This window comes from Phalaenopsis equestris, unplaced genomic scaffold (genome assembly GCF_001263595.1).
Source record: "Phalaenopsis equestris unplaced genomic scaffold, ASM126359v1 Scaffold233394, whole genome shotgun sequence".
NCBI classification, from domain to species: domain Eukaryota; kingdom Viridiplantae; phylum Streptophyta; class Magnoliopsida; order Asparagales; family Orchidaceae; genus Phalaenopsis; species Phalaenopsis equestris.
The window spans coordinates 13,158-35,690 of NW_018251342.1; the positions used below are offsets into that span (position 1 = coordinate 13,158).

Consider the following 22,533-nt stretch of genomic DNA (forward strand, 5'->3'; position numbering starts at 1 on the left):
GACGGATTCTGCAAACTGAAGACACTAGGAATTCACAGTGGTTTCGCCACAACATATTTTACACCCGCTGCATAGTGAACAGAAAAGTATGTGGTTCAGTCATTGATGGCAAAAGCAGTAAGAATGTGGCATTGACCCATATGGTAGAGAAATCAGGACTTGCGACTCGGAGGCCTTCCCAAAAGTATTCACTAACATGGTCAAAGAAGCTTGGTAGATTTTTCGATCAAAAGTCAGTTGAAGGACCAAGTGTGGTATGAAATGGTCCCTATAGATGCTTGCCACCTTCTGTTAGTAAGACTGACAATTTGACCGTAGACTAAGCACGATGGATTTAGGAACAAATATTCCTTCACTAAGGTTGGGAAGCACAACATCCTACTCCCCACAGTGGAGCCCGAGATCATAGGAGACAAATACTACCAAGGGTATGTTAGGCTGACATCGTATCATCGGTGTCGCCGCCAGGTGGGAAGGGTCAAATTAGTCTCACTACACGCTCGATAGAACTGATCTTTGGTTAGTTTGGGACGATTCAACAGTATAGACGTGATCCATAACCTCAGGAGGATATATCCATATGGACATTTGGTCGCAAGTTGGGGAAGACCCTCAAATACCTCAAGAAACAGTTCAGTCTCCAGGGGGATCCATGGTTGGCTGGCGAGAGAGGCCAAACCGCAAACCTTCGCAAAAGCAAGAAAAGAATCGTGAAGTTACAATAGCGGGAGGAAGATCATGAAGGCAAGATTGTGATACAGCAACCTACATTCCTTCCTTTAGTAATCTTCTTCATATGGGAAGTTTTTAATGGTTGTTCTCTGAATTTTTCTTGCCTCCCCACTTCTCCTTTTGTGTGGCAGTTTCCTTCTTTCTTTGATTCATTTTCCTTGTCGATGAGAGTTTATAAATGGTTGTTCTATGATTGTAGGATCTGTTTTGGTGTGACTTATTTTTAGATTCCTTTATAGAGTAGTTCTCTCTGTTTTATGGTTCTATATGAGGAGGTGGTGTCGCTCTGATTGCATCCTGCTCTTAGGTGGTGTTGTATCTTCATCTATCCTCCTCCCTACCCCTTCTCCTTTCCGTCCATTAGCTGACGACCATTCGCATACTATCACAGCTGTCATGTTGCATTTTTTTCGTCGTTATCTTGTTGTCTAGCCTATCCACTCAACCTCCCAGCACCTTTTTACCCTCCAACCTGTTGTTGGTCTTACTGTCTAAACCTTCCAGCTGCCCCTTAAATCCTACCAGATCCCTCACAACAGCTACTTGCCTAGCACACCTCACTATCATCCAACACCCATTACCACCCTTCCTTATTGCCAGATCTACCACGCTACTCCCATACAACCCAAACCAACCAACATCCACCCTTCCAATATATCTAACAACTCTCAACTCTTCCCTTTTTCCCTTACCGCTTCACTGATGCCACCTCTGCCCTCGTATCTTTTCTTCCAATGCTAGATTACCACCCTTCCTTATTGCCAGATCTACCACGCCACTCCCATACCACCCAAACCAACCAACATCCACCCTTCCAACATATCTAACAACTCTCAACTCTTCCCTTTTTCTCTTACCGCTTCAACGATACCACCTCTGCCCTCGTATCTTTTCTTCCAATGCTAGCCCAAGATTGATTTATTATTAGTGTTTTTTTTTTTGTCTGTCTTGTTGTAACAGTATTTCAATATTGATAAAAGTTATTTTGATTTCCAATATATTTCTAACTGGTTCCAACATCACAAACACAAATTTTTACATAAGCTTAGATTTTCTAGCCTAAGCTCACCAAAAATGAATTTATTCAACACAACTCATAAAAACTAAAAATAAATTTAAGAGCCTATTTGGGAACACCATTGTTCTATATTTTTACTTTAATTTTGAAAATATTTTTTGGGACATTTTTAAGCACTTTGTTTTAAAAATGCTTTAGATGTTTTAAAAAATAATCACAACATTTAGATGTCTTCCGGTCCTGTTACAACATTTAGATGTTTTAAAAAATAATCACCACTAACAAACAAGTAAAACATAAACTTAATAAAATAAAATTTAAAAATAATAAAACTAAAAATAAAAGTGCTCCCAAATAACCCCTAAGAGATTATATGCCTTTGAATGACTCAATTTAGGTATCTAACACCTAAAATTTGATATTTATATTTATAATAATTTGATGCCCTAACCATATCGATGAAAATGTGAATTTCACTTCCAAAAAGAAAGTGTTTGCGGAAATTTTGATGCGATGTTAGAGTGATATGCATGTAATATGAATGTTTAGGCGTTAGGTACGTAAATGCATATGAATTGTATGGTATGCAATTGCCCCAAAAAAATAAACAGGCTCTCAACTAGAAACATGACCGAAAACGCCATAGAATATTTATTATATATAAGAAGACATCGTTTATTTTCTTCAGATCAAAGCAGATTATATAGCTTTGAACTTCTATTTATTTTATTTTTTTTTTTTTGGAGGAAACTACTCCATAGTCACCGTCAGTTTTTAGCTTTCATATTCATACTCTGTGATGACAGACTCCGAGTTAACAGGTGGAGGACCTTCTAGCCTTGTGAGAACCTCAGGAGCCCCAAAAGAATCCCTCACGACCTGCAATATCAAAATAATTGTAGTAGCTGATGTCTAATGGAAGAAGCTTCACTAACCAGTAGCTAAACAGAACAACAAAATTCAGTGATGGGTAAAATATACCTCATTAAACTACTAAAACAGGATCAGGCTTGCAAGAAAATTATATATATATATATATATAAAGATTTACATACATACCACTGAATTACACTGTATTTACATATCTAAAACCTGAACTGCAATTTTTCCATACATGCCATATTACCTATGTATGAAAAAGTGTGTTTCCCATTTAGAAGTACTACCTATGTATGAAAAAGTGTGTTTCCCATTTAGAAGGTAAAATGGAAATATTTTTATGTGATATGAAAGATTTGGGTGGCATAAATGTTAAAAGTAAAGTTTAGGTCTTAACTATAAAAAAAACATAAGAATTGGGTGGTATGTAAGTTAATGCCCTTGAAAAAAATATAAAGGTTGGGACCTGTTTATTTAGCTCAATTTACATTATGAATGGCTCCAAATATTGACACATGGCATGAAATACATCTTAAGTGATGTAAAAACATGACAGTTTTCTTTTTCGTGTTTTAATATATTGTTGTTTTGTCATATAGATTATACACAGCAAATATCTTCATGAATAAATATTTATCTATAAAATTATTATATGTGATATATTGCTAAAAAATCATATTGACCCACACGAATCTCGACGCACATTTTGAGTGAAAGCATCAAAAATAAAATTTGTAAACAACTGCATTCTGAGTTATGATCAAGCAAAAGATCTTAGGGAAACGAACCAAATGACATCGAAAAGGATCCAACCTGAATCCAAGCGGACCCAGATCAAGCACTTAAAATATAGTTGGAAGATTTAAAATATATTTTGAGAGACCAAATAATCTCAAAATTTGACAAGTTTATCGTCAAATTGAGCGTTTCGATGTATCGCAAAATTCTAACATCATTAAAGCACTTAAATGCTCATAAAATACTATCTGATCAAAGGAATCATTAAAGCACTTAAATGCTCATAAAACACAATCCGATCAAAGGAATCACTCTGAATCGTTCAATGGAGTCGTTCAGATTCGGCAATATTTAAGGAGCATGTCACTCAAAAAATCTATAAATAGATATCCACTCTTTTATTGAAGAGAAACCAGAATCTGGACAAGTTTATCGTCAAATTGAACGTTTCGATGAGCCGAATCCAACAAGTCCAATAACGCAAAATTCCAACATCATTAAAGCACTTAAATGCTCATAAAACACAATCCGATCAAAGGAATCACTCTGAATCGTTCAATGGAGTCGTTCAGATTCGGCAATATTTAAGGAGCATGTCACTCAAAAAATCTATAAATAGATATCCACTCTTTTATTGAAGAGAAACCAGAATCTGGACAAGTTTATCGTCAAATTGAACGTTTCGATGAGCCGAATCCAACAAGTCCAATAACGCAAAATTCCAACATCATTAAAGCACTTAAATGCTCATAAAACACAATCCGATCAAAGGAATCACTCTGAATCGTTCAATGGAGTCGTTCAGATTCGGCAATATTTAAGGAGCATGTCACTCAAAAAATCTATAAATAGATATCCACTCTTTTATTGAAGAGAAACCAGAATCTGGACAAGTTTATCGTCAAATTGAACGTTTCGATGAGCCGAATCCAACAAGCCCAATATCGCAAAATTTCAAAATCAATAAAGCACTTAAATGGTCATAAAACACCATCCGATCAAGGAATCACACTGAATCGTTCAATGGAGTGGTTCAAATTCAGGCAATATTTAAGGAGCATGCCACTCAAAAAATCTATAAATAGATCTAAACTCTTTTAATGAAGAGAAACCAGAATCTGGACAAGTTTATCGTCAAATTGAACGTTTCGATGAGCCAAATCCAACAAGCCAAATATCGCAAAATTCCAACATTATTAAAGCGCTTAAATGCTCATAAAACATCATCCAATCAAAAGAATCACTTTAAATCGTTCAATGGAGTGGTTCAGATTCAAGCGATATTTACGGAGCATGCCACTCAAAAAATCTATAAAAGATCTCCACTCTTTTAATGACGAAAAACCAAAATCTGGAAGAGAAAGCTGAAAAAGCTCCAAGCTCCTGAAGGTTTTTTAGCTCCACCATTGCCTGACTAGTCGTTGCTACTGTTGTACAACTCTCGTCGTTGCCCGACCACCGCTGTCAAACCGCTGTTAAAGTCGAACCACCACTACCTGGACACCACAATCGAGCTGCCATGACCGTCAGACAATAACGACTCTTCCACGACCATCTAACAGAGACCATTGTCGAACCTCCGATGTCTAATGGTCATCGACGCTAAACCATTACTGCCAGGCTTCCATGATTGTTGATGTCGAACCACCACCGAACTATCACTGTCATAACCACCGGACCTTTGCTACCTGACCATCACCATCGCCCACCAACACTACCATCATATTTTCTAGCACTCAACCTCTACCGACAGCTTTTCTTCACAGCAAACAAGTCACCACTACTTTCACGGTGTTTTCTGCCACTTCCCTAACAGAAGTCACAACCTACTCATGTAATATTATTTCTAGCTAATCAAGGGCCAGTAAAGCCTTGTAACCTACATCGGCATAGTAAAATCATTATAACTGTGTCAAACCCTGTGATTTTTGTCCCTTTGAATTTTCTATGTAAAAACTCGTTTTTTTTTTGTCAAAATTCTCTTTTACCGGCATCTAGGTTGAATCGTCATAGAACACTAAGACGTGAATACATCACTTTACCACCGTGAACTTGTTGGCACAATACTTTGACGCCGTCTACCGGAAGAACATTCTCATCATCAAATAAGTCGTAAAATTTATGCTGACCAAAAGAAGTAATACTCATAACAAAGTCTTTCTTCCTAACACCCACTACTCCAAGGGACAATCATTAAGTGAGAAAAGTAAAGCATATGCTTTTTCCCTCCACAAAAGACATTATCCTTCTAGCGAAGGCAAGCCATGCTCATCTTTGAACGACCAAATGCGTAGAAAGGAGTCTACACATGAGAATCCTCAGCAACTACGTGAGGGCCGGCAATCAATGCCCGCACAGGTTAACGTGGAGTGTAAATTACAACAAGTTTCACTTATCTCTTTTGTGCAGCTAGACCAATCAATAACCCTCCGACGCTTATAGAAAACTTGGCTCAACCACACCTAACTAATGCTCCCAGTGATGAAATACGTGATAAGCTGCAATGCCTGGTTAGAAAAGAGTCCCCTCTAAGGGATAGAGATTATTTTCCTGCTCGTCACAGGGTGAAGATAGTCCTCTAACACTGCATCCAACAGGCTTCAAGCTCCCATATCTGACCTTTATAAATACATTGACGATTACCAAAGTATCATACACATCCAATGGATGTAGTTCTTTGTCATGTTCTTCCCGCCACTCTCAAAGGTCAGGCTCGATCAACACCTTTTTTAAGGGAAGACATTTGTTTCACCTTAGAATCGTGGGGCTTCACCGCCTATAAGTTCGATCCATCCAATGAAAATAGCCAGCCCTTTCAGTTTTCAAGGGAAAATCAAAGTTCCGTTGTCTGGAACGCAAGCCAAGAGGAGATGAGTGCCTCCATAGCACTCCAAGGAGGGTATTTATAGGCTTAGGATTGACCTCCTATAAGTTCAATCCATCCAATGAAAATAGCCAGCCCTTTCAGTTTTCAAGTGAAAGTCAAAGCTTCATTGTCTGGAACGCAGACCAATAGGAGAGGAGTGCCCTCCAAAGCACTCCAAGGAGGGTATTTATAGGCTTGGAGAGGAAGGAGTTAGGGGGGAGGAGAGGGGGGTTGATTGGGATTTTTCATAAATAAACATATTTTCCCTTTAAAAGTAATACAAAAGAGGAAAAATATCTCAAAATATAGAGTTAACTCAAAATTCTCTGAAGATTTTCGAATTTATCATTAATATATGTTTTTTTTTTCTTTTAAAGATAGAGAAAAAGGAGAACACTTAAAAAAAATAGAAAAATACCAAAATTTGCTAAAATCCAGTTCCAGTTGGGGGCAAGGGCACACATGAGCCACCCTGCCTGCCCGGCGCCCCCGCGAGCCTGTTTTGGTTGCAAGCTCTATGAGTATCTCCGCGTTCCACGCATGTCCACATGCTTTGCCTGCACGTCTAAGCAAACTACCAGCATGCCCGAACCCTCATGCTCCGCCTGCATGCCAGTGCACCGCCCGCAAGGGCGCGCCTCAAGCATATGCACACGCACATGGGAGCCTCTACGTGTAATGTGACTCGTCTTGTTGACGCCATAACGACCGCTAGCAAAGGCGATCAGGACAGCACATTAATGGCACCTTGTGGTCCATGAGGTCATTTTATTACATTCCCAACATAAAATTGAAGCCTTCGGATAAATATTAGAAAATTTTTATATATAATTATATTTTTCCTTTAAAAGTAATACAAAAGAGGAAAAATATCTCAAAAAATAGAGAATTAATAGAAAATTCAAAATTTTCTGAAGATTTTTGAATCTATCATTAATATATGTTTTTTGTTGCCTTTAAAAAATAGAGAAAAAGATATAAAACTTCAAAAAAGTTAGAAAAATACCAAAAATTGTTGAAATCCAGATCTGGTTGGGCACACATGTGCGCATTAAGAGTGCACGGATAGCGCTCATGATCCATCCCGCCTACCTGATGCTCCTGCAAGCCTGTTTCCCTTGCAAGCATTAACTCTACACGTGTGTCCGTGTTCCACACGTGCACGCACATGCACATGCTATGTTTGCATGCCTGAGCAAACTACCAACATGCTCGGACACTCATGCTCTGCTTGCATGCCAGTGCACCGCTCGAAAGGGCGCGCCTCAGGCCTATGCACATGCACGTGGGAGCCTCTATGTGTGATGCGGCTCGCCTTGGTGAAGCCATCACGACTGCTAGTGAAGGCAATCTGGACAGCACATTAATGTCACCTTGTGGTCTATAATGCCATTATACGACATACCCGAAATAAAATTGATGTCTTCGGATAAATGTTGAGAAGTTTCTTGAGTCGCGATCCCTGGGCGAAGTCTGTGCTAGAACAACAATTGCATCTCATATTTCCTAAAATATCACTATTTTATTTCATAATTCTTCAAAAGCTTGGGATATATTTTAACGTCTTTGACAGTGACGCCTGAAAAGGAGGGCAACTAATACATCCCGGAAAAATCATATTGATCAGCACGAGTCTTTGTACACATTTTGACTGAAAGCTTTAAAATTCAAATTTGAAAATATCTATACTTTGATTTATGATTAAATAACAGGTCTTAGGAAGATAAACCAAATGACATCAAATACAATCCCAACAGAGCCCAATTGGGTCAAGATCATACACTTAAAGCATAGTTGGAAGCTTTAAAATATATTTTGAGGGACCAAAATATGTCCAAATCTGATAAGTTTAGAATTAGATCAAGCACCTCAACGAGTCAAATCCAACAAGTTCGAAATCTTAATTTAGACATCATTAAGGCACTTAAATAATCATAAAACACCATCCGATCAAACATATCACTCTGAGCTATTCGATAGAGTGATCTGAATTCACGTAATATTTAGGAAGCATGCCAATCAAAAAAATCTATAAATATATTTCCACTTTCTACAGAAGAGGAACCTAGACCTACAAGAGAACGCTAAAAGAGCTCCGAGCTCTTGAGGCTTCCTCAACTCCACCAACATCGAACCGCTATCGACTAGCTGTCGTTACCACCAGACCCCTATGCCCTACATATCCGCCATCGTCGATTCATTGCAGTTGAACCAATGTTGTCCGACGCCACTATTAAGTCGCCACCACTATCAGACCACTATTATGTGGCAACCGTTAGCTAATAGACGTCTCAACCTGACCACCACTGCATTGTCATCTCCATCAAGTCTCCACCACCTCTGCCCAGCCATAATTGTCGAACCGCCACCACTGCTAAACCACTATTGTTAGACCACTGTCATTCCCGTTGAACTACCGCTATCAGGCAATCGCCATCGAGCTGCCACCACCGTCAAACTACTACCGCCTAGTCACTACTGAACCACCACTGTCAAGCAGCCACCATCGCCCGACCATCGTTGCCCGGCCATCGTCTTCTGACCTCCACTGTAGTCGGATCTCCACTACCCGGCCAACACTCTCAAGTCAAAGCCTTCGTCAGATAGGAATAACGTTGTCTAATCAACACAGTGTAGCCGCCACCACCGTCAAGTCATCACTGCCACCGAACCACCACTATTTGACTGTGCCACAGCTACCCTTCCTCCACAACTGTTGACGCCTAACAACCACTATTATTGACACTGAACCGCCACCATTGTCGTTAGACTCCACCGCCGCCATGGGACCTTTCCTGCCCGACCATCATTGTTCTCGCCACTACTACCGACATTAACATCATACATATTAGCAATCAGCATCTATCATCGACTTTTCTTCACAGCAGACAGGTCACCGCCGCTTCCTCAACGTTTTCTGCCACTTAGCGAAAATTGCGTCCCACTAGTGTAATATTACTTCTGACTATTCAAGGGCTAGTAAAGCCTTATAATCTACATTGGCATAGTCGAATCATTTCAAATGGGCCAAGTACTATGGTTTTGCCTCTTTAGGTTTTCTAAGTAAAAACCTCTTATTGTCTTTTCTGTCAATTTCATTTTGCTTATGCATATGTCGGACTTTTGTACAACATTAAGACATTAATATATCACTCTACTGCAGCAAAGGTTTTGCCTCTTTAGGTTTTCTAAGTAAAAACTTATTGTCTTTTCTGTCAATTTCATTTTACTTATGCATATGTCGGACTTTCGTACAGCATTAAGACATTAATATATCACTCTACTGCAGCAAATTTACCAACACGCAAAAATTTAGTGTTGTCTAAGGGAAGGACAATCCCGCCATCAAGGAACTTATAAAACGTGTGAAATAACCAACAAATGCAATACTCAATGGAGCAACCCGTTTTTTAACACTCGCCACTCCATTCACTGAGCCAGGAACATCACTCATCTTTTTTCCCTCCACGAAAAGCATTATCCTGGTAGCGAAGAAGCCCAAGACTCATCTTTTGAATACCGAGTGCGCAAAATGGTGGAGTCTCAACATGAGATTTTTCAGCTCCTGCGTGAGGGTCGGTAGTCGATACCCACACAGCTAAATAGGATCTAGTTGCCACAAGGTCAACAATATGTAGAGAATCCAATGCTCAAGGATACTAGTATCGAGCCCCTCACTATTATGCTGAAATTTCTCCTCCGACAGGCAAGATATCTATCTCCTTGATACCGGAAGTTCCACTCATTCATCTTGTGCAACTAGACCAATGACGCTCACAAAAAATTTGGCTCAACCACGCCTTACTAGCGCTCCCATTGATGTAATCTGCGATGAGCTTCAGTGCATGGTTCAAGAGAGTTTTATCTAATGGATATGAATTATTTCCTTGATTGTCGCAATTTCCAAGAGTCTTCTCCCTTGGCTAAGATATTCCTCTAGCACCTCATCCTAACAGGCTTTAAGCTACTAAATATTAAATCCTAAGATAATGTATATGACCCATATGAACACATTGACAATTACAAAACTATCATCACATCCAGCAAGCTTCTTATACGCTTTTTTATCTAGCTCTTCCTGTCACACTCAAAGGACGGGCTTGATCAATGTCTTTTTTAAGACAAGACCGTTTCCTCGCCTAGCATCACGGGTCTTAACCTCCTTCAAGTTTGATACGTCCAACTTCCAGTTTTTATGAGAAATTTCAAAGCTTCATCGTCTGGAATGTGAGCGAGGTGAGCGCCCTCCATAGCACCTGAAAGAGGGTATTTATAAGCTTAAGCAGGGGGGAATTTTTTGGGGGAATCGTATTTCTTTATAAATAAATATATTTTTCATTTAAAAATAATAAAAAAGGAAAAATATCACAAAAAAGTAGTCAATTCAAAATTTCCTGAACATTTTTCAAATCTTTAATTAATATAATCTTTTTCCTTTAAAAATGAAAAATAATCTATAAAAATTAGTAATATACCAAAATTCATTGAAATTTTTCCCAAATAGCACGTGCATGCGCCCTACAAGCATGTTAGTGCCGGTGTGCGTCTGCTTCTCACATGTGCACGTGTTGCTTCCCTTGTGCGCATACACTTTGCCTGTCAGCCTGTGCTCCCTCTGCAGGTGTGTGCACACACTCGCGCTCTACCCACACGATAGTGCGTTGCCAGTATGCCAAAACTTTGGCGTGCGTTGCCAGTATGCCTGCACTTTGTCCGCACTCTGTTCATGCTCCACCTACGAGCCAACGCACAGCCACAAACACGCGCAAAAGCACCTCACGCACACACAAGTCCTCAAGCCTAAACACAAGCACATGGGACCCTTTAGGCGTGCCGCCAGCACACCATCGTGCGAGTCGCCACTATCGCTAGCAAGGATAGTCTGGAAGGCCAATTTGTGAGGCCTTCCGGTTCCCGAGGCCATTTCTTGACATTCTTCACACAAATATGATGTCTTTGGATGAATATTGAGAAGTTTCTTGAGTCGGGCCCTGAGAAAAGGTCTATGCTAATACCAAAGGAGAAGTTGCATCTCACATTTGCATGAATATCACTGTTTTACGTCTCACAATTCTTTAAAAGGGTGGGATATATTTTCAACGTCTTTGACAATGACATTTGAAATTGGAGAGCAACTAATATGTCCCTGAAAATCATATTGATCTATACGAATCTCAACACTTCAAAAATATAATTTGGAAATGTTTGCACTCTGAATTATGATCAAGTGAAGTTCTCAAGGAGAGGAACCAAATTATATTAAAAACGATCTGACCCGAGTACAAGTTAGCCCAAATCATGCACTTAAAGCATAATTTAAAGCTTTAATTTCAGGGATCAAATGATCTCTATATCTGAGAAGTTTATAGTAAAATTGAGCGTCTCAACAAGTAAATCCAACAAGCCCAAAATTACTTAATTCGAACATCATTAAGGAGCTTAAATGATCATAAAATACCATCCAATCAAAGAGATCCCTCTGGGCCATTCAACGGGTGATCTGAATTTATCCAATGTTTACAGAACCCCACACTCTATGCCACTCAAAAAATGAATAAATAGACCCCCACACTCTTCATGAAGAGAAAGCTGAAGGAGCTCTCCTGACCTCCACTATTGTCGGATCTCTGTCAACTAGTCGTCGCAACAATTGAACCAATGTTGTCACCACCTAGCCATTGCCATCGAACCACCGTTGTTGTTGAATCACTGCTGCTCGACAACCATCGTTGAGCCACCGCCACTACAGAAACACCGTTATTGGGCCACTTGCGTCAGGCCACCGCCGTCGAGCCGCACCACTGCTGCCCGACCTCCGCAGTCGAGCCGCCACAACTGTCAGACCATCGTTGCCAGACCACTGTTGTTTAACTGTCATCATCATCAGACCACCGTCATCAAGTGGCCATCGCTGTTGGACCACCATTGCTCGACCATCGCGGTTTGGCCACCATCATCGCCAGACCACATTCGTCGCCACCGGATAATAATCGTCTGATCGTCGTCGCCGTTTGAACACCTCCTAACATCCACCGCTATTGACACTAAACTGTCAGTGTCGCCACCATCGGTCAGATTACCATCATCGCCACCACTGGAACTTTATTGCCCGATAATCGTCGTCGTTGTTGCTACTGCCGACGTTGGCATCATAGTTTTTACCATCGGAACTTTATTGCCCGATAATCGTCGTCATTGTTGCTACTGCCGACGTTGGCATCATAGTTTTTAGCACTTTACCCAACCATCGGTTTTTCTTCACAGGAGCCAAGTCGCCACAATTTTCCTCAGTGTTGTCACTTCCCTAGAGAAAATCATGCCCCCCTGGTGTAATATTACTTATGGCTATTCAAGGTTCGGTGAAGCCTTGTAACCTACATCGGCATTGTGGAATCATTTCAACAGGCCCAATGATTTTTCCCCTGCGGGTTTTCCACGTAAAATTAGAGAAAGTCGTCTTAGATGGTTTGGTCACATTAAACGTCGACCATCTGATGATCCAATTAGGAGAGTTGATGTCTTCGATTCAACTTATGTTAAGAAAGACATAGGTAGACCTACGAAGACTTGGGCTTATTGTATAAAAAAAATGAACTTAATTTATTACAACTAAATGAAAATATGACACTAAATAGGGCGCAATGAAGAAAAGGATTCACGTATCCGACCCCACGTAGTGAGATTAAGGCATTGTTGTTGTTGTTGTTGTGGGTTTTCCACGTAAAACTCATGTTGTCTTTCTGTCAATATTTTTTATGTGTATGTCAAATCTTCGCACAATATTAAGGCATTAATATATCACTCTAATACCGCTAATGTAGTAAATTTACTAGCACGTAACAATGTGTTTAAGAAATTTCTCTTTCACATTTTATGATAATTATTCTAATGATTACATCTAATTGTTTTAATAATTAGACATTTTGTCCGAAATTTTACAATATATCTTTATCATTCTTAAATCATCTTCAAATTAAAATAACTTTGTCAGGTGTTAGACATGTAAATACTCACGAATTAAATGGTATGCATGTAAATCTCCCAAAAAAAGTATCATCCTTTTATACAACAGTATCTCAGGCTCAATTAGGTTTTGATCACCCTTAATTCTACAGAGAAATATTAAATTTCCACAGATAAGAAACTAAGACGCATCAAAAAAATGGCTAGTCTTGGTTGGAATCTCGCAGGAGTACCAAGCAAATTTAAAAACCTAGAACTACTGCATGTGAATCTCAGACAAGTAAGTTATAACTTATATAGTTCTCATATTGCGCAAAAAAGAATTGATTTTCCACGTTTGATTTGAAAGAATGAAAAACATCTTTGGCGGGTTTCTTTCTTATTCTAAACAAGCACAAAATTATCACTTATTTTATAAGCGAATAAATTTACCAATATTTCTTCATCCAAATATGAAATCATGATCAATCTTTGAAAAGCTCCACCTGAAAGCATATAAAAATGGGTTAAAAAATAGTCCATGATAAAACTGTTATATGTTTGAGACTGATTATTAGAAATATTTTTAATAAAGTAATAACGCCAACATATTAATGAAAACAATACGGATCCTATATGCAAATTTGCAAGGCAACTTAAAATGAAGAGTTGGAGGTTATTCCTGGCAATGGTATTGTAAAAAACATAAATAGGCATAATTTGCACCAACCGACCATTATATTCAATTCAAGTAAGAGCTCCAGAATCAGCATAAAAGCACAATTTTTTTTCTAGGAGGCGTTCGTAGGCCAGGTTAACCAAGACCGGCAATTTAAGGGAAAAAAAAAGTTTGATCAACAAACCATATAAAAAGTGAAAGTTATAATAAGAAACCAAGTTCCTGTCTCACAAATTAGTTGAATACCACCTGCATTAGGCTTCCATATTCCCCAGATCATAAAATACTAACTTTTCTCCAGACTTAACAAATATTTTATTTACTCTAAAACATTCACCAACTAGTAATGGCACAACACCATTTATAATCAAAAAGTTTGTCTAATCCAAAGTTATTAATCTAATAAAATTTTTGGCTCAAATTATTAAAAAGATCTGTAAAAACTATGCTATCTTCCAGGAATCTCCAAATCCCTATAGATATTTTATCTAGAGTTAACTTTCTTTGTCAAATTAGCTCTTCAGTACCATTACTCATTATAATTTCCAAAGGAAAAAAACTATGCTATCTTCCACGAAGCTCCAAATCCCTATATTTTATCTAGAGTTAACTTTCTTTGTCAAATTAGCTCTTCAGTACCATTACTCTTTATAATTTCCAAAGGTAGCATTTTCAACTTTTCTTAGTGTTACTTTTTAACTAACCTTTTATTTTATTCGCATTTAATAGCCTAACTAAATCATATCCTCTATATTCACATTCATTTGACTTAGATGTTTTATATATTGCATTTTCTTATTCTTTAGCATCTAAATCTACAAGTAATCAAAAACTATTACCTTATTAGCTACCCTTTTGCAGATCTTCTAGATTTCTTATAGTTATCTTATAGCTCAAAAGTACTTATTTTGTATTGCCTTTAATAGCGCATTTATTTGCCTTATATAAGGTTTTTTCTTTTACCTCATTCAATTGAATTGTTGTCATGATCTGGACTGATAGCTTAAAATTAACCAAATCGGGAACTGCGGTCGAACAATATTAACATTTGATTGACTTTCCACAAATTTTTATAAATTTTCAAAATATAGAAAAAAAAACTAAGAAACCACAAAGTATACTACATATAAATCAAAACATCCAAAAACAAATATATAATATGTAGACAACACACCAAACCAGCATATAAGAGTATATCACTACCAGAATGAAAACAACACAAAGAAACTACAATCATAATATCTATCACCAGCAGTCCTGTAAACTAAATCTCTTATATCAAACATCATTATACAATTCCTCTTTTCTTGAAAGAAACAATTAAATTCAACAATAAATTTTCACGAAATAGTGAGCAATTATAATATTAATATGCATTAAATTCTTATGCAAATTTTATGAATGAATGAAAAGCAAATAATAGTATATGAATGAATAAATATATAGTATGTAGTCAACATTTCAAACCAGTATATAACAATTTTATCCCTAACCAAACGCAAATAGCATAAAGAAACTATAATCATACTACCTATCAGCAGTAGTCCTCCTGTAAACTAAATCTACAATTCCTCTTTTTCTAAAGGAAATAATAAAATTCAACAGTAAGTTTTCACGACTTAGTGAGCAATTATAATATTAATATGCATTAAATTCTAATGCAAATGTTATGAATGAATGACCAAAAAACCTGACGTTCATTACTTTATAAAACTGTAAGCTTTCGTTTTAAATTTATCCCTTCCCAATTTAATTTAAGTATGTCATTTTTAGCTTTTTTAATAGTATCAAAATTTTTTTCATATCCAAAGGTATCCCTAAAATTACACGCGTATGAACCCTCAAATTGTGTACCTGAAGGTATATATTTACCATTTTCATTTCATTTAATGTACACGGGTACATCACATCCCCTATTTGTACATTTGGGAGTAATCTCGATTAACTTGAGTCATTACATTTCATTTTTTTTAATTACTTCCATTTAAGATCATTGAAACTATATTTTCATATCCAAAGGTATCCCTAAAATTACACGCATATGAACCCTCAAATTGTGTACCTGAAGGTATACATTTACCATTTTCATTTCATTTATTGTACACGGGTACATCACATCCCCTATCTGTACATTTGGGAGTAATCTCGATTAACTTGAGTCATTACATTTCATTTTTTTTAATTACTTCCATTTAAGATCATTGAAACTATCATTCTCTTTTTTTATTTTCACTTCATTCATTTTAGAAATTCTTTCATTCAAAATATACCTAAGATTATTAAAGCAGATATATGAAATGTTAATGTATTTTTTTTTAATAAAATCTTAATTTAATACATACAAGAAAATAATCAATCACCTGCTTTAAAAGACCTTTGTAAAAGATTATTCCTTCACTTCATTATCACTTATATCCGTTAAAGGTGCATATAACTACAAGAATCTCATCGTAGAAGAAAGACATAATATATCAAATCTATTCAAATATTTTCCTTTCACACAGCTTTTGAATTGAAAATTCTCACTAAATCTTATGAAAACTTAAAATTTATCTAATGACATAAATAAGTATATAAATCTTAATTTTAAAAGGATTGGCTTGTTTCCTTCTGCACAAGATTCCACTTTCCCCCCTATAATTGTATTTGCTTTAGCTTCCAATCTTCTGCATTAATATCTAATTGAGTTACACCTATAATTAACATTCAGTAAATAACAATTATTCTAGTTCAAATAATTAACATCATAAAACCTCACTAACATTTCTCTCTGGTCGTACTAATAGAGCTTCGACTCTCCACTTTACACCAGTGATTCTTCTTCTTTCCTCGTACAGGAAGTTCGTGTGCCTTTACTCCCTCTAATTCAGGGCTTAATAGCTTCGATCTAGATTCAATTAAACTTTCTATTAACACTATTTAAAAAAACACATAACACACACACATTTATTAAATAACTTAATTAAAAAAGTTTTAACTCACCTTTTATTTTCGGTCGAAAGCCCTAACATGCATGCAACGGCTTCCCTTCTTCCTCCTCTCGTTCAATCCGCCTCGAACCAACAAAGCGTGTGCGCAATTTCTTCCATCTTCTTCCTCTACACATAGGACCTTGCGTCATTTTCTCCTCTTCCTCTACACACAAGCACAGCTTCATTGCCTCTTTCGTCTAGGGCTCCAAGTAAAATCACGGGTAAGAGAAGCACATGAGAACATCTCATTCTTCCTTCTTTGCCTTTGGTTGCGGCTCAACCCAACACCACACGCACATGCACACGCCACCTCCTTCTCTATCCTTCTTCTCCCCTCTTCGCTCTCCTCTATCGATTGGCTTCTTCTTTCGCTACTACAATTTTCACCACTCTTCTTCTTCGTCTCTCGAATTAGGGCATTGTGATTTCTCCTCCTCATTCGATGGTTTTGAATGAGGGGAAGTGCGGAAGGCGGAAGAAACGTGTGATTTATTTACTGTTAGGGGTGCATCTCCTCTAACCGACACCCATTTTATTGTATTTATTATATTTATTTATTTAAATTTAAGTTATTACAACCTCATCTCTTTTTAAATTTCACCCTCAAAATTTGAAAAAATTTAATACAAAAGCAAACATCCCTCAAATGAAAAATGCTCATATCTTTATTGCATATTAAAAATTTTCTCCCAAGTAGCATCTAATACGTGCTTCCATAAAATCTTCACAAATAGAATCTCCCTATTATGAAGCTTCTTCACATTATTATTCAGTATTCTTTTAGGCTCCTGAAAATAAGTCAAATTAGGCTCAATATCAACTGAGTCCGCTGTCACCCTACTTGATTCATATACAATATGCTTTCTACATGAAGAAATATAGGAAATGTTATGTAATTCTTTAACATGAGCTGATAACACCAATTGGTAAGCCACATTTCCAATCCTTTTCACAATCTCATATGGACATATTTGGAGCTCAATTTTCCTCTCTTCCTAAAATGTTGTGCACCATTCAATGGACTGAATTTGATAAAGACAAATTTTCCAACTTCAAAATCCAATGGTTTGTGCTTAGTATCATAATATTTTCTATTTATCCTACACTGCTCATAATCAGCCTCTAATTAGCATAATATTTTCAGTAGCATCCAAATCAGCTTCGATGACCTTTCTTTCACCTGCTTCAATCCAACATGAAGGTGCCATGCATTTTCTTCTATACAAAGTTTTATATAGAGTCATTCCAATATTAGCCTAATAATCGTTATTGTAAGTGAATTCTACTAAAGGTATATATGATTCCCATCCACCACCAAAGTCAAGAACACAAACTTGGTAGATCCTCCAAATTTTGAATTGTCCATTCTGATTGGTCATATGTCTGAGGGTGAAATGCTGCATTGAAAGTCAATATGGGGCCCAAAACTTACTGAATCTTCTTCCACAATCTAAAAGTAAATATGTCATATCTGTCGAAGACGGTAGACTTTAACACTCCATACAATCTTATAATTTGATCCACATACAACTTAGCTAACTTCTCAATTGGATTTGTATGTCAAATAGACAAGAAATGAGCAAACTTAATCAATATGTTAACAATTACCCAAATAGCATCACGATCCTAACGTAATCTAGATAACCCAATCACAAATCCATAACAATCCCCTCATTTCCACTCTAGAATAGGTAAAGGTTGTAACTGACCTATAAGATGCTAGTGTTTTGCAATCATTAGCTAACATGTAGGACACTCAACCACAAATTCTGTCACACTCTTCAATCCGGGGCACCAAAATGTTTTCTTGAGATCCTGGTATATTTTATTACTCCTAAGGTGAATAGTATAGTCAAATAAATGTGTCTCATCAAGAATTACCAATCTCAGATTAACCTCTGAAAGATAAATTCTTTCTTTATATTTCAGTAAGTCATCAAGGTCTAACACATACTACTCCAAGCTGTCTGTCTAAACATGCTCCCTGATTTTCTGAACATTGTTATCTCTAGCTAATAAATCCTCGATAAGTCTTTCAAAATGGACTACACAGTCAACTGATTTAATTGAACCATAATGTTGTCGCTATAGTTAATTACAGATAGCTTCAGCTTTTCCAAAATCTCAAACTGCTCCTGCTAAGTAAATAAACAATTCAAATTACTTAAGACTTCCTATTCAGTGCTTCTGCAATCACATTTGCCTTTCCCAGATACTGAATTTCCATATCATGGTCTTTAATATTCAATCCTATCCTCTACCTCAAGTTTAGCTCTTTCTGAGTAAAGATATATTTCAAACTCAAGTGATCAGTAAATACCTCGCATCTAATGCTATAAAGATAGAGCATCCATATTTTAATTGCAAACACAACTGCTGCGAGCTCCAAATCATGAGTGGGAAAATTTCTTTCATAATTCTTCAATTCCTTGAAGCATGGGAAATGACATTTCCATGCTGCAAAAGAAAAAAACTTAAACTCTTCAAAGAAGCATCATTGAAAATCTGAAACACACATGAACTTGAAGGACTAATCAATACTAGAGCACACATTAAGCAATTTTTAAGCTTCACAAAAGCCTCCTCACAACGATCTGACCATTCAAACTTCATTGTCTTCTGAGTCAATCTTGATAATGGCATAGTAATCTATAAAAATTACTTGACAAATCTCCTGTAATAACCAACCTGACCAAAAAACTCATGACTTTAGTAACATTAGTAGGTCTTGGTCATTTTGCAATCACCTTGATCTTATTCTGATCAATAGATATGCTCTCTCCACCGATAATATACCCAAGAAAAATCACACTTCTAAAAAAATTCACATTTAGAAAATTTGGCACATAGTGTATTCTCTTTCACAACTTGTAGAGCTGCACGCAGATAATTTGCATGGTCAGCTTCATCTCTAGAATACACCAGGATATCGTCTATAAAGACAATTACAATAATACCCTAAAACTGTCTGAAGATCTTATTTATCAGATCAACAAAACAACCAGAAAATTAGTCAGTCGAAATTGCATCATCACGAATTCATAGTGCCCATGTACGTTCCTCAAAGACTTCTTCGTTATGTCTTCCTCTTTAATCATCAGCTGGTGATAGCCCAACCTTAAATCAATCTTTGAAAATACAGAAACCCCTTTCAATTGATCAAACAAATCATCAATCCTCAGCAGTAAATATTTATTTTTAGTTGTACGCTTATTCAACTCCCTGTGGTCAAATGCACATTCTGAAGCTCTCATCGTTCTTCTTCAAAAAGGTATTAGGTCTTATGAACCCCTTATCTAGTAACTTCTTCAATTGACTATTCAATTCTTACAACTCCTTAACTACAATCTATAGAGGCCTTTGATACAGGCTCAGAACCTGTCAAGAGCTCAATCGTAAAGTCAATTTCTTGCACTGGTGGTAGTCCAAGTAAATCATCAAGAAAAACTTATGGATATTCCTATCACTGAAATATCACCTAAAGACTTTACTAACTTTGAGGTCTATGTTACCTAAGCTAGAAAAAACTCGATTTCCACGACTCAACAACTTGAAAGCTTTCAAACAAATAATTATCATGGATGTCAATCCTCCATCACGGCAAAATTTAACTTATGTTTCCTCAGGTATATTCATTTTAACATTCCTTCTATTGCAATCAAATGTAGCAATTTTTAGAAAAACAATTCATGCCTAAAATTACCTCAAATTCCAACAAAGTTAACACAATCAATTGTGCATCAAAATCCTTTCTATTAATCATTAACTTCACCTCAGGTGGCTGAATAACTTTTATAAAAGAACCATTTAACAATAAAATCGATAATATCACTGACATTAGAATAATATTCAATTACATCAATTTAACCAATTCATTAGCTATAAAAGAATGCAATGCTCTTGAATCAAATAATAATTTTATTAATCTTTTCTGAATATAGATGATACATATCATTAAATCATTGCATTGAAAATTTAAGATTAACTTATTAATATATTTAAGTTCTTGCATTGTGTTATGAATGACATGACACGAATTCTACTATCATTAAAAACACATGTTGGCATCAATTTTTGGATGTCGTAGGCGTAAGTTGTCCACCTGCGATCGACGAAAATTAGCTATCGTGTCGCGCACGAAATTGGCTAAAATTGACACGTTCGTCGGCAAAGTTATCCAGATGACCAACGACCAAATGGACCACATGAGTGAGTCTGAAACGTCGTTTTCATCTATGGAGGACGCCCATTTCACCACGATTTCGTGGCGGGGTAAAAATGCAAAATTATTGTTTTTGAACAAATTGCTAAAAAAAATGGTTCAAATGACCTCGAATGACGAAAAGGACTGCGCCAACGCGTCCGGAACGTCGGTTTTAGCCAAGAAGGATGTTCGCTTCACCGTGAGGACGTATAAGGGTGAAAAATACACGAAGGATAATTATAATAATATAATAATTATTATTATAGTATAATATTATAATATTATAATAGATCCTTTTTTAAAACTCTCGCTAGGCTCCCTCTCTCCCTGTGGATCGCAACCCACGGCGAAAACCTCGCTCCCGTTTGCGGGAAACCGCCGCCCTGCTCCGAATCCGCCGGTCGGCGGTCTTTGCCGACGACCACTAGGCTTCGGCCTCACCTTCTCGCGCCGGGAATCCCCTATCGCACACGAGATCCGCCGCAACGCCCCATTCGCGAGCCCTAGCTCCTTTCTCACGGCGAATCGCACACCGCCGACGCTCCTCGTCGGCGAACGCCGACCAACGACAGCCGAACTCCTCCTTGTCGGTGAGGCCTTTCCTCTGGCCGGATTTCCTTGCCACGGCCTCCGTTCAAGCATTCTCTCGCGTCGCCTCCCTCGGCCGGCAACGTTGCCGGCGAATCCGCCGGAGCCCCCTTGTTGCTGACAGCCCAAGCTTGCAGCCTCCCTCTTCCTCGCTTTCTTGGTCGGCGTCACTTCTTTCGTTGATGTCTTCTTCCTCTCCTGCAAGCCATCCGATGACGCCCCGTCGAAAAATTGGATTTCGTCGGCCTTCATCCCACAGAGCACCTTCCTCGTGGGATGTCGTGTGTCGGCGCACCCTCTTCCGACTCGAAGCTTTCTTTTGTGGGAATACTCTCACATAGGTGTTCGCCGCGTCTCCCTCATTGGGGTTCGACTACGATGTTGCGGCAACCTCGCCCAACGCGAAGGGCGACGTTCGATCCCTTCGCCAAGGTATATTTTGATTATATTTCTTTTTATATGCCAAAATTATTATTTTTTTTTGGTTGCTTTGCCTACCTCCCTGATTCCTATCTTTTATTCTCCTCGTTGCATGATTCATTGTGAGATGCACTGGAGCACGGACTGGACGTCGACGACTTGGAGCAATTAAAGAGAACGCGCCTGCAACCTTAGGTTTAGTGGTGTCTAGGCGTGTGGGTTCGATCGCCCACACGGGGTGCGTGAGCCGGCATGGGGTCGGCGCGACGACGTGCCTGCGTGATGGATCGTCGATTTCCTAGAGCTAACATTTAGGTTAGGACTTCCTGTGCGTAACCAAACGTCATTCGTAGAGCCGAGTGTCTCCCCTTTGTTGTGAGCCTTAGCACAAGTCTCAATGGGTCGGAGTCCCTCACTCCCCTTGCTTTGGGTTTCCCTAGCTTTACTTGGAGAAGTTGGGAGGTCGGACTTGGTAAAGCGAGAGAAGCTTTGTAG

General features: G+C 37.9%; 1 protein-coding gene across 2 annotated transcripts in view; it reads right to left on the reverse strand.

The window, feature by feature from the left end:
- Nucleotides 1–2,378: 2,378 nt before the first annotated feature.
- Nucleotides 2,379–22,533, reverse strand: part of LOC110038650 (probable plastid-lipid-associated protein 13, chloroplastic) — a 36,334-nt gene continuing 16,179 nt past the window's right edge. For both annotated transcript variants that reach the window (XM_020743546.1, XM_020743545.1), the window contains exons 6-7: nucleotides 13,629–13,681; nucleotides 2,379–2,629 (exon numbers count right to left, since the gene is read on the reverse strand). In XM_020743546.1, the coding sequence (XP_020599205.1) occupies nucleotides 2,525–2,629; nucleotides 13,629–13,681 (158 nt within the window). In that variant the 3' untranslated portion in view covers nucleotides 2,379–2,524. The remainder of the gene's footprint in view (nucleotides 2,630–13,628; nucleotides 13,682–22,533) is intronic.